General features: G+C 53.6%; 1 protein-coding gene across 1 annotated transcript in view; it reads left to right on the plus strand.

Moving 5' to 3' along the window:
* The window catches only part of LOC122366248 (transcription termination factor 2-like), a 47,545-nt gene that overhangs the window by 3,841 nt on the left and 31,067 nt on the right, over positions 1-12,637 (plus strand). The window contains exons 2-13 of the mRNA XM_043338255.1: positions 2,226-3,387; positions 3,890-4,087; positions 4,394-4,517; positions 5,277-5,567; positions 5,976-6,170; positions 7,689-7,913; positions 8,117-8,273; positions 8,514-8,598; positions 8,953-9,168; positions 9,574-9,682; positions 11,680-11,782; positions 12,009-12,157. Of these exons, the coding sequence (XP_043194190.1) occupies positions 2,302-3,387; positions 3,890-4,087; positions 4,394-4,517; positions 5,277-5,567; positions 5,976-6,170; positions 7,689-7,913; positions 8,117-8,273; positions 8,514-8,598; positions 8,953-9,168; positions 9,574-9,682; positions 11,680-11,782; positions 12,009-12,157 (2,938 nt within the window). The 5' untranslated portion in view covers positions 2,226-2,301. The remainder of the gene's footprint in view (positions 1-2,225; positions 3,388-3,889; positions 4,088-4,393; positions 4,518-5,276; positions 5,568-5,975; positions 6,171-7,688; positions 7,914-8,116; positions 8,274-8,513; positions 8,599-8,952; positions 9,169-9,573; positions 9,683-11,679; positions 11,783-12,008; positions 12,158-12,637) is intronic.

Raw genomic sequence — 12,637 nt, forward strand, 5'->3', positions numbered from 1 at the left:
CGCCGGGTGTGTACTACAACACATCGGCGGCGGCCGAGGAGCGGGAGCTGCGCGCGGCGCGTCTCCGTGAACGCTGCGTGGCCGCCGAGACGGCGTGTACATGTTCAGTGTGGCGCTCGGACGCCGTGTCGGTCAGTAAGGCTGCGCCGACAACGGCCAGCCGCAGCTCACCGCGGCGTCGGCCGGCCTCCCGCACCGGTGCCCAACCGACCAACAAACAGCCGCACCCTACCCCGGCCGACCGGCCGCGGCAGACAGAGTTCCGACAGCGACTCGCCAAGGCGATCCAGGGGGCGCTGGGGGAGCACGGCGTGGGTGCACGGGACACCATGTACCGCAGCTGCGCCCGTAAACTCGCCACGATCGTGCGCGCCTACCTGCAGGACGTGAAGGGTGCGGGCGAGACGTCGGCGCGTCAGATGCTGCAGCTGGCGCGGGTGCACGTGAAGCACGTAATTCAGGTACAGCGTGAACTCCAGGGGACCAGCTGAAGTGTGGACGGGGGAAGGCTGGGTAGAGGAGTGGAACATTTTCAATGACAGCAGTTTGGGAGAGAGAGTTCGGGCGGCGTGTGTCTACCGATGATCTGTGGTAGTCATGTCCTGTGTGATTGAGAGTGCGGTGGACGAAAGTCACTTGTATGGACATTGAAAAGTGGCCAGGCTGCTGAGAGGTGAGGGATGGTACATAAATCTGTGTCTGGCAGTTACGTTGGCTTTGGACGTCGTGTGTACTGTGTAGTCGTAATTGCAAAGAAAACCGGACTCGTTGATGAATTGTGTGAGGTCCTGGCTGATGGAAATATGGTGCTCAAACTGTCCAATGGCCGTGGTTATAATAACAGTTACAATAACAGTGCCAGTTGGCATGACCAAGCAGCCAGCCGTGTTAACTAATGTAATGCTTCGGGGTTTTCTTCCAAATGTCTTTTAATTCAGCCGTCAGCGTAATGTATTTTTAGCAATATCTGATATTTAAACGGTGTGAAACAGAGTAAAAGGAATTGCTATTTGCCGGTTCGATGGTACTGCTTGTTGAACTGGTTGATCCCATGTATTTTGAATGAACTGGTGTTTTAATTTGTTCTTATCTCCCGAATATGAACGATAACTGTTTTAAGAATTAATAAAAATGCGAGAGAAAAAATGACTTTCGTTTACCTGATTGAAAAGTGAATAATGAAAAGTAAAAACCATTGACATCCCCAAGCACATGCACGCAAAATAATACAGGGTGATCGAAAAAAAGTGTCACCCCTAACTTAAAATCTACATAACTCGCGACTGATAGGTCGGATGACTTCGCGCCAGGCAGCATCGGAAAGAGCAGGCAATTTCTTTTCAATTGAATGTATTCATGATTGTTTTCTATTCCAAATCTTGTCCCCAATGGGCTCAAAAACCAGTCAATGTGCGGCTTTCACGTGAAACGAAATTCACCGAACGGGATCGGACACCGCTGAACGAGAACAATGAGTATCGTAACTCAACATGACACACACCTTACACATTACACATGGAGTGTATGTTGTTCACTGCAGACTGTTTCTCAGCTGACCTTAGACTCGTCGCTTCACTCGAAGTCGAGTCGGTGCTCGAACCGACCGCCACCGCAGGCGATGCACGCCTCCAGGCGTTTTGGGAAGGCCTCGATTGCCTTTATCACCTGACGCTGGGAGATCTTAGCCCAACACACCTGCAGCCGCTCTCAGGTGGTCTAGATCACGGATCTTCACGCCGCGGTATACGAGCCTCTGCAGTTCTCCCCATACGAAAAAGTCCATTGGGTTTAGGTCAGGACTTTTTGGAGGCGACGCTTTTGAACACGCCAAATTGGGTCCTTAACATACTTTTTGAATAGCTAAATCTTCGTTTGCGGCATAAACCATGCATATTTACATGCATTCGAAAGGAAATTGTATGCTCTTTCCAATGCTGCCTGGCGCAAAGTCGTACGACCAACCAATCGCGAGTTATGTGGCTTTTAAATTAGAGGTGACACTTTTTTTCGATCACCCTGTAGCACTCAAATATATCGCGAATGACTTGTCGATCCTTTCTTATCATACATTTCATCATACATCCTACATGAAGACCTCATTACATAATGTTACTTGTTTTTAACTTCCCCGAACTGGCAGAATAGTCTACTGGAAGGGCTGCCCAAATGCCACCGAACCCAAATACTCTATAGCTCCTGATCAGCTTTTCCTCCGCCTCCCGCAGTTCGGCGCTTCTATGCACTGTTAGCAGCGGCCAGTAGTGTTGGACGTAGGAACATCGCCACCAGCGTCCGACAGCCATGGAGGATAGCCTGTCGTCGTCGGTGGAACTCATCCCCGCCTCACCGTCTCCGGAACGGGCGGCGCCGGACCGGACTCGCCTACTGACGTGGCACACGCCGCGCCAGCCGCCGCCGCCGGCCGGCCTCTCGCGTGACTCCGACTCCGACTCCGAGTCTGTCCCCGGCGGGAGGCGGCGGGACCGGTCCGTGCCGGCGGGACGGTCGGGTGACTCCGCCGAGCGCGGCAGTCCGTCCAGTCCCGTGGTGATATCCGATGACGAGGATGAAGTGGTCGCGCCGCCCACCAGCGAGAGGCGCCGTCCGCGGCCGCTGGTGATCTCGGATGAAGACAGCGACGATGACGCCATCCCCTGCAGTCAGCCGGGATCGGAGAAGGCCGTGCGGTCCGGCAGACGCTCCAGCGACGTCATCGAGGCCAGTTTTGAGGGCGACCAGACCGTCCGAGGGTCCTGGAGGGACCAACGGAGAACGACTGTCCCCGTCGCGGCGTCCTCGGACGTGTCACGTGACTCGGGTATCGCCCCGACCGAGCGCGACAGGGACGCTTCGACGGCGTCGATGATTGCGAGCGACGAGAGCTGGGACGGATCGAGTATCACAGGTGGTCAGTCGACCCCGGGGGACGAGGAGGATTCGCGCTCCAGGGTGCAGAGGCTCTACAGCAAGTACACCGTCAAGAAGCGGACTACCCCGCCTACTGAACCCTCTTCTCAGAGTGGTGAGCAGTCGAGCAGCCCACAGGCAGGTGGCGACTCGGCGGGAGGTCCTCCCGGTCGGCCGTCTCCCTCTGGCTCCACAGCGGCGGGCAGGAGCAGTGAGAACTCCTCGAGCGCGACCACTCGACAGTCTCGGCCACCACCGCCGACCGCCGACCGGCAGAAGACCTCGCCGAGCAACCAGACCAGCCGCACTGTCATTGTGGTTCCAGAGGACTCGCAGCAATCGGACAGAGTCGCCGGGCCGTCCGCGGCTGGCGCGCCCTCGGGGAAGGGTGGAGGAACAGCGGCGGCGGCGGATGATGTCGATGTCGACCTCTCGTTCCTGTCCATCCGCGAGCTGGAGCAACAACTGAAACAAAAGGAGGTAAGTCACTCTACACCACTTGACATTGATTGGACCTGTGATTCTAAAAAAAAAACACACACATTTTTTAGGGTTGGTTAAATTCATACGATGTTAAGCTTTCTGAAGAGCGTGCAAATGGCATCTTTCTCGCGCATGTTGTAACTTTTATAGGCTTTTACGTCTATGATCGCTGCTCGACGTTGAAAGGTCAAATCTGTGATGTGTCCGACTAACAAGCGTCCCACTGATATCAGCCTTCCACCCTGACTCCTCTGACTTCACTGGACTGACTTGCTCTTGATCACCCCGATTTTGTCATCGTCTTCGACCGTCCCTGAATAACGTTCTCCTTCCCTGACTGACGTTCTCCGTCCCTGACTGACGTTCTCCGTCCCTGACTGACGTTCTCCGTCCCTGACTGACGTTCTCCGTCCCTGACTGACGTTCTCCGTCCCTGACTGACGTTCTCCGTCCCTTACTGACCTTCTCCGTCGCTGACTGACGCTACCCTCGCCGACAGATGGTGGCCCGCGTCTCCAATCTCTCGGCACTTCCGGACGGCGGTCGGCGATTGAGGGCCACCATCCACCAGCTGAGGGCCGCCCTGGAGCAGAAACGAGCCGCTCCCGCCCTCGCCGCCGCCGCCCCCGCTCGGCAGGGGGACGGAGGAGGGGCGAGTGAGCTGGAGAGAGTGCAAGCGCAGATCAGACAGAAAAGGGTGCGTACTTCGATAAAATTAGCGCGAACTATAGTCCACAGACCACTATATATCGTGTCCGTGATGTATAGTGGTCCATGGCAGGAGTAATGTAAATGAATGCAGATGAATGAAACTTAACCGAAATGAAAATACAATGTCTAAATTTGGCTTGAAATACATATGTGTGTAAATAGTAAGTTTCTCTGTTAGGGCTGATGTAAATAATTATGCCACTAAACAGCCCACAACATCGATAGAACCAGAACTGATCGCACTGACCTGAGCTGACCCTCTGTTTCTGTTCTTTCTATCTCCTTGCCACAGATGGAGTACAGCACCAGCGCGCATCGGGCAGACGCAGCTCGCAGTGCGCAGCTACAGCGCGACATCTTCAAACTGGAGACAGAGATGATGCGTCTACAGATGGCGCGCAACACAGGCGGACCCGGTGAGGGAGAACTGCATGAGGGAAGGGTGGGGTGGGGGAAGGCGGGCTGGGCTTGTGCTGAGGTGCGTTCTGGGTTAAACGGTGTTTGAGATTCGTGCCAGCGATTTTATGTTCATGCTCTGCTCTCCGTCTCCTCTCTCTCTCTCTCTCTCTCTCTCTCTCTCTCTCTCTCTCTCTCTCTCTCTCTCTCTCTCTCTCTCTCTCTCTCTCTCTCTCTCTCTCTCTCTCTCTCTCTCTCTCTCGGTCGGTCGGTCGGTCGGTCGGTCGGTCGGTCGGTCGGTCGGTCGGTCGGTCGGTCGGTCGGTCGGTCGGTCGGTCGGTCGGTCGGTCGGTCGGTCGGTCGGTCGGTCGGTCGGTCGGTCGGTCGGTCGGTCGGTCGGTCGGTCGGTCGGTCGGTCGGTCGGTCGGTCGGTCGGTCGGTCGGTCGGTCGGTCGGTCGGTCGGTCGGTCGGTCGGTCGGTCGGTCGGTCGGTCGGTCGGTCGGTCGGTCGGTCGGTCGGTCGGTCGGTCGGTCGGTCGGTCGGTCGGTCGGTCGGTCGGTCGGTCGGTCGGTCGGTCGGTCGGTCGGTCGGTCGGTCGGTCGGTCGGTCGGTCGGTCGGTCGGTCGGTCGGTCGGTCGGTCGGTCGGTCGGTCGGTCGGTCGGTCGGTCGGTCGGTCGGTCGGTCGGTCGGTCGGTCGGTCGGTCGGTCGGTCGGTCGGTCGGTCGGTCGGTCGGTCGGTCTGCTCACTCACTCCCTCCTCTCCCTCTCTCCCCTCAGCAAGCCGGAACCCGTTCAGTCTGGGCGGCACGGTCGGCCGGCCGCCGGCTCTGAACCGTCCTCACGGGGAACGCCCCTCCGGACCACCACCCGCTCACACCGACACGCTAGAGGAAGCGCTCCGACGCGGTGCGCCGACGACCAGCGTCGTCACTGATGAGCAGCGTCGGCTGGAGGCGGAGGCCAGGGAGTCGCTGCGGGACTTTGGTCAGATCCGGCCTCAGCTGACCGCTGCGCTGCTGGCCTCCAACCCGGAGCTAAGCAGACTCTACGGCGGGCGGATGACAGAGGGTGAGAGAGAGACTCTACGGCGGGCGACGACAGAGGGTTAGAGAGACTTTACGGCGGGTGGGTGACGGAGGGTGAGCGAGACTCTACGGCGGGCGGATGACAGAGGGTGAGAGAGCGAGAGACTCTACGTTGGGCGGACGACAGAGAAATGAATGAAAGACTCAACAGAGCATGGATTGATTGAATGGGCGACCATGATGGTATTGCCTATTGTTTGGCAACCATGGGTATGATTGTTTGCAAGTGAGAAATTACTTAATTCGTGTCTCGTACGACTAAAATGGTTACTATATGTATATTGGCTGTCCTCATAATAACACATATTCCATGTGTCATGTTCCAACTCTCAGTTAATCAGACCTCACAGCCTCCCCCTCTCCCGTTCTAACTCCACCCCTGCCCCCACAGCGCGCCACCGGCAGGCCTCTAACGTTACCACCGAGATACTGGAGCGCCTGCACCGCTCGCTGGAGACACGGCCTCCGCCCACCGCCGCCGACGCCGGTCCGGAGTGCCTGAACGTGCCGCTGATGCCGCACCAGCAGTACGCCCTCAGCTGGCTGCAGTGGAGGGAGCGGCAGCTGCCCGCCGGCGGGGTGCTTGGTAGGTGATGGGGGGGGGGGTTGTGGGTTTTTGTGATCGGGCACCTAGGGTGGGGAGTGGATGTGCGTGTGTGCGTGGCTGCACGCGCGCTTTAGGCGTTGGTACCTTTGATACCGTAAAATGGGGTGTTAAGGGACAGTGGGGTGTTAAGGGACAGTTGCATGGGAAAAACTTTGAGTCATATTAACTTCCTAATTTGAGAAGGTTCAATAAAAACTTCACTGTGGTAGTTTACACTGTTTTGCTCTTGACCATAGGACAAAATGGTATGGTTTTTCATGCAAGTGATATGGTTCAAAAATGGATTTGAAAATCATGCTACATTTTCACAAAATTGACACATCTCCAAAACTCTGTGTGTACCACATAAACTAGTGGGTGTACAGGGAAAATGAATGCATAGGTGTATTGTCACATGTATTGCACATGTTTCCTGAAAAACTTGTGCAAATCCACCCATTCATTCATCATCCTCTTCCTCTTTTCCGGATACATGCATATTTTGAGGTGGATGTGGGGTGCTAAGGGACAGGGAAGAAAAAATAAAAAATAAAATCTAAATATAATTTCATTAAGTTTTCTTTAAGTAGGCATGGAAAACACCAAATTCCACATAAAATGCAGGCAAGTTCATGCTTTTATCTCTAACACATCTTAAGTTATGTAACAAAACATCTCAACACTCTTTTACAATGATGGGTCAATGGAGACTGATGTAGGTAAATGTGATGTCATCATAAAAAGGCTAAAACAAAGAGGGCAACATAATGACAAGTGACTAGCTTCAACATGGGTTTTTATTGATGACAGAAGATTACTTTTTGGTTATGTTTACCTTAAAATTAGCACATTTTCCACAAGCGTAAACTGCATTACACGTAATTGGCTAAAAAGGTCATTAGTGGTGAATGAACCTGACTTGTTTTGTGACAGAATATGCAAAACATTTCAATAAATAAATTGTGTGCCCTTCCACACCCCAACTGTGGACATTTCATGACCATTTCTTGGAATAATATAGGTGTCCCTTAACACCCCACATTGGGGTGCTAAGGGACAGTGATGAAAAATAATAAAAGATAATATGCAGGTATAATTCTTAAAAACTTTAATATGGCAGACATGTAAAGCACCAAATTCCACATAAAATGCTGACAATTTGATGCTTCTATCTCCAACCCTTCTTGAGTTATATAACAAAACACCTCAAAACTGTCCCTTAACACCCCGTTTTACGGTAATTGGTGATCATTCGAGGGGCCCAAAAAGTACTTACGTCAAACGTGCTCTGACTTGTGTTTTGTGCGTGTTTGAAGCTCCGTTCGGTTCTCTAAAACCACTGCAGTCAAACTAAGTTAACGTCTTAATCGCACTGTTTGTGCCGTTGAATTTCGCCTGAATCGATTTGTGCTGGCATAGACCTCTGTATACCGAGGTCTATGGTGCTGGTGATTTGTAGCAAACCTTTATATGTCGAGTTTGTTTTATCTGACCGCTCCTCTACTGTCTTGCTTCCAGCCGACGACATGGGTCTGGGTAAGACTCTGACGATGATCGCCCACTGTCTGCGATCGGCCGAGCTAGACAAAGAAGAGAAGGAGAAGAAGAAGGAGGCGGAGAAGGCCGGCTCCGACAAGGAGAACGCCGCGGACAACGGAACGGACAAGGACTCCGAGCAAGAGAAGGCAGACTTTGTCGATGGAAAGGGAGGCAAATGGCTCTCGAAAGACAAACCGTCAAAAGGTGAGGGTTCAATAAAGCGATTTTCTGGACTCTACATCGCATGTTCGTTACTAATTCGTTGACGAGTCGTTGCGTCTTTGAATATTTCCTTCTGTACCTCCTCGACTAGCTCCAGCGCTCCTAGCTGATGCTAGCTGTTGAAGAACGTGCTTCATAGTATTCGCTGTGCACCACTGCTCACTCACTGTGCGGTTTGTCCTCAGAGGAGGGGTCCGCGCCTCTGCCGCCCTCTCGGGCCACTCTGGTCATCTGCCCGGCGTCCGTGCTACTGCAGTGGGAGGCGGAGGTCCGGCGGCGCACTGTGGGGGATGTCACCGCCATTGTCTACCATGGACCGAACCGACGCGAAGATCGGCGGCGGTAGGTGGTGCTTGAGTGGGCGGCAGGGCTGGTCTGTGGGGATATGGGGGTCGGGACTCGGCGGTACCGGGTGGGTTGTCGCGATAAGGGTCAGCCGTGCTCTGCGTTACAACGGATGAGACTGATTGGGTGGTGTTGGCGGATGCCATTAATGACTGCCGCGCGCACCATAATGCCTTGTTTGATGTCACTAAGAGAACGTCGCCCGTGTTCGTGAAACACCTACTTTCTCCGTTTCAGGCTGCGCAAGGTCCACTTTGTGCTCACAACCTACGACCTCGTCCGCTCAGAGGTCGAGAAGGACAACCTGTTCGGGGCTAACAAGGTGAGTATCTCAGTAAAGTCCCATCCCCATAACCTATAAACATAACGATATAGCAGCTAATGACATTGTGTATTGCGTCGTTTTACGTAATTACTTTCCAATTCGTATATGACGAGCTAATAAGCACCAACCAGCTTTGGTGGTTGTCATTTGGGCGCGGCGTATTGTTGTCATGTAATTACTCTGTAGGCTATTTTGTTACAAACGATTCAACGCTTGTTTAGGACTATTGCATTTTTACGCCTACATTACACAGTGCTATAGTCTATCCTAGGTAGTCCCTCTCTGAACCCCGCCCATCACCACATACCGTCGAGTATTCATGGGACACAACCACCCGCCGTATCTCTCCAGGCCAATCCGTCTCCGCTGCTCTCGTACACCTGGCGGCGCATCATTCTGGACGAGGCTCACCAGATCCGCAACCGGAACACCAAGTCTGCCAAGGCGGTCTGTGAGCTGCAGGCAGACACGCGCTGGCTGCTCTCCGGAACGCCGATACAGAACGGACGCGAGGATCTGTTCAGTCTGATGCGCTTCCTTCGCGCGGCGCCCTTCCACGAGTATGAGGTGAGGGGGAGGTGTGGAAATGGTGGAGAGGATTGGGTCAGATCTACGGTCAGAGGGAAGGGAGGTATGGTTGAGAGAGAGAGAGGGGTTAGAAGTTTCATGGGGTGATTGGATTTGTATGATCGGACGATGTGACAGTGCGATATACGCTGTGTAGCGTAAAAGAATGTCACGGACCGGGAGTTCACAACTTTTATCGTAATTTGCACTTCACTCCATTAGTGAATTGTTACAACGTTGAGCTTATTGACTGAACGAGCTTACGTTTTACGTGACTACCCGACCTATCACGTGTCAGATGACAACCTCAGTCATGAACTGATCGCCGTTTTCCCCCTAGTATGTACGCCTATGCTACCTCCCTGACGTGCCACATCCCTCTGTGCTCTTTTTCGGTCGACCCAGGTGTGGAAACGCTGGATCGACAAGAGTCCGCGCGGTGACGAGCGCCTCAGTCTCATCGTCCGCGCGCTGGTCCTCCGACGCACCAAGGACCAGGTCTCCCCGGACACAGGTGAGACCGGCGATGGTCCCGGTCCGGACCGCGTGGTCCGCCCGCCGGACCGTGCTTCGTGCCTGCCCTGGGTTGAGAGAAGCTGCTACCAAACAATCCAGAATTGGAGGATGAAAAGCATGCGATAGCATGCTTTTGCATCCGGAAATTCCCATTGGTGGGTCGCTGAAAAAAAGTTCGGCTGAACCTGTTTGTCAGTGAGTATGTGAGTATGTGAGTATGTGAGTGAGTTTGTCCAAGCTTTTTTGGACCTGGAGTCAAAATGGGTGGACCGATCGGGACGAAAGTGGGACCGTTTGATTCGTCTCCGGCGAGGTAAACTTTTGGTGCTGGCCTCGATTCGCTCGGTGCTTCGTGGCACATGCTATTCCGCTTCAAAGTTTCGGTGACACGAATTTTTTGTCAAGGCTTCAGGTCAACCCGAGGTCACGGGCAAAGCCATACTGGCGGGACACATCGGTAACACCTTGAACCAGTTTCCAGGGGGGTCACCGTCTGCGAGGGGTGCAGGCTGCACGTGCTGGGGTCGGAAAACCGTTTTGACGTGAGGTCCTCTGGCTCAAAGACATTTTAAGCTATCAACCTCAAAATCGGTTCAATGGTAGTCCCAGGCAAGGCCTCCAAAATAATGCACATTTGGTTGAGCTAAACTCTGTGGTGCATGAGCTATGCATGTGCAAGCCGATTGCACCCCTTCGTACGTTGCCACGCCTGCAGGGTAAACGGCAGCTCTAACTGGTTCAAAACTTGCAGGTCATAAGAAGAATACATTTGATCACGACATTCCGGCGAGATAATATCCGAGGGGTGCAAGCTGCGCGTGCGGGGGGCGGATAACGGCTTTGACGAGGGATCCTCTGATCCCGGGAAACGTCGATCTAGCGACACAAAAGTCGGTTTTTAATGAAGTCATTAGGCTATGGATCCTCCAATTCTGGCCCAAGGCAACGCACGAGCGCTGCCGGCATCTAGTTAGGTGACTTTGTTGCATTGGTCGTACTTATCCAGAATTGGAGGATCAAAAGCATGCGATAGCATGCTTTTGCATCCGGAAATTCCCATTGGTGGGTCGCTGAAAAAAAGTTCGGCTGAACGTGTTTGTCAGTGAGTATGTGAGTATGTGAGTATGTGAGTGAGTTTGTCCAAGCTTTTTTGGACCTGGAGTCAAAATGGGTGGACCGATCGGGACGAAAGTGGGACCGTTTGATTCGTCTCCGGCGAGGTAAACTTTTGGTGCTGGCCTCGGTTCGCTCGGTGCTTCGTGGCACATGCTATTCCGCTTCAAAGTTTCGGTGACACGAAATTTTTTGTCAAGGCTACAGGTCAACCCGAGGTCACGGGCAAAGCCATACTGGCGGGACACATCGGTAACACCTTGAACCAGTTTCCAGGGGGGTCACCGTCTGCGAGGGGTGCAGGCTGCACGTGCTGGGGTCGGAAAACCGTTTTGACGTGAGGTCCTATGGCTCAAAGAAATTTTAAGCTATCAACCTCAAAATCGGTTCAATGGTAGTCCCAGGCAAGGCCTCCAAAATAATGCACATTTGGTTGAGCTAAACTCTGTGGTGCATGAGCTATGCACGTGCAAGCCGATTGCACCCCTTCGTACGTTGCCACGCCTGCAGGGTAAACGCAGCTCTAACTGGTTCAAAACTTGCAGGTCATAAGAAGAATACATTTGATCACGACATTCCGGCGAGATAATATCCGAGGGGTGCAAGCTGCGCGTGCGGGGGGCTATGGATCGTGGGCTATGGATCCTCCAATTCTGGCCCAAGGCAACGCACGAGCGCTGCCGGCATCTAGTACTAAATGCCTTCGGATAGCAATTCTCACTTTTGCTCACTGAGTTTGTTTTAGTGCGTTGACTTAATTACTGTAACTTGTCTCAAAGAAAAAGAAAATCTCCATTTTGATGTCAGTACCCCTACCGTTCGGACTTCGGGATTACGCCTGCCTTTCGATGTGACCCGCCACCTGCCTTCTGTGGTTCGCAGGTCGGCCGCTAGTGGCGCTACCTCCGCGGGAGAAGCGCTGCCACACTGTGGAGCTAGACGATCGTGAGAGACAAGTCTACGACAAGGTGTTCGCCTTCTGCCGGTATGTAGGCGTGGCCACGATGGGCAATGGGCATGGTCTCAATGGACTTGGGTGGGGTCTTTTATCGTCATCGACTTCACTGAGCATGCGTAATGGTACTGAGAGGTAACTAATGCGATTGATATCCCTCATTTTCCCGGGTTATAAAAAGGCTGTGAAGAGGCTCATATAAATATGTATCATGTTTCCATCCAAGTCTAACATAACTCCTCGTGTCTCCTGGCAGCTCCTCTCTGCAGGAGTTCATTAAGCTCCAGGAGGAGCGCGAGTACGAGAAGGAGCTTAAGACGAACCCGCACGCCCGCCCGCCGCCCGGACTGAGCGCCACGTCCCTGAGCGCTGCCGCCGGATCTGCACCGCGGCTCGACCTCGGAGGTGAGTCGGGGTACCTCGGCAGGGCGAGGGCACGGTCGCCGGTCGCCGGGCTGGCCATGTGATGGTGACGGGGTCTTCTGTTGGCGGGTCTGGTCTCAGAATTACACTTCAGGTTGGAGTGGTTTGACCCAACGACAGATGATTGGTAAGTCTGCGTGTCGGCTTCTGGTCATGAGCTACCCATTCACTCTTCTACGGTTCTCAGAAGTTACAAAGCTTCATCGGACCAACGACATTTGCCACTTTATCTTATCCGCCGGTATCGTTCGTACATCGATGACCAATGGGGTTTCCTGTATTACCCGCGTTAACATTAAACAATTCACATTCAAGCGTACTATGCTGCCCCCGTCCGACATCATAAAACGAAACACGGAAATAATCAGCTGTCGAATTGTCTCTGTCGGTCAGGCTGGGCCGAGGGGTTTTCCGGTCACTGAACTCACCCCTCCCCCTACCCTTTACGGTCGGGGCGATCCC

The sequence above is a fragment of the Amphibalanus amphitrite genome, unplaced genomic scaffold (genome assembly GCF_019059575.1).
Source record: "Amphibalanus amphitrite isolate SeventyFive unplaced genomic scaffold, NRLGWU_Aamphi_draft 000792F_arrow, whole genome shotgun sequence".
Classification (NCBI taxonomy): domain Eukaryota; kingdom Metazoa; phylum Arthropoda; class Thecostraca; order Balanomorpha; family Balanidae; genus Amphibalanus; species Amphibalanus amphitrite.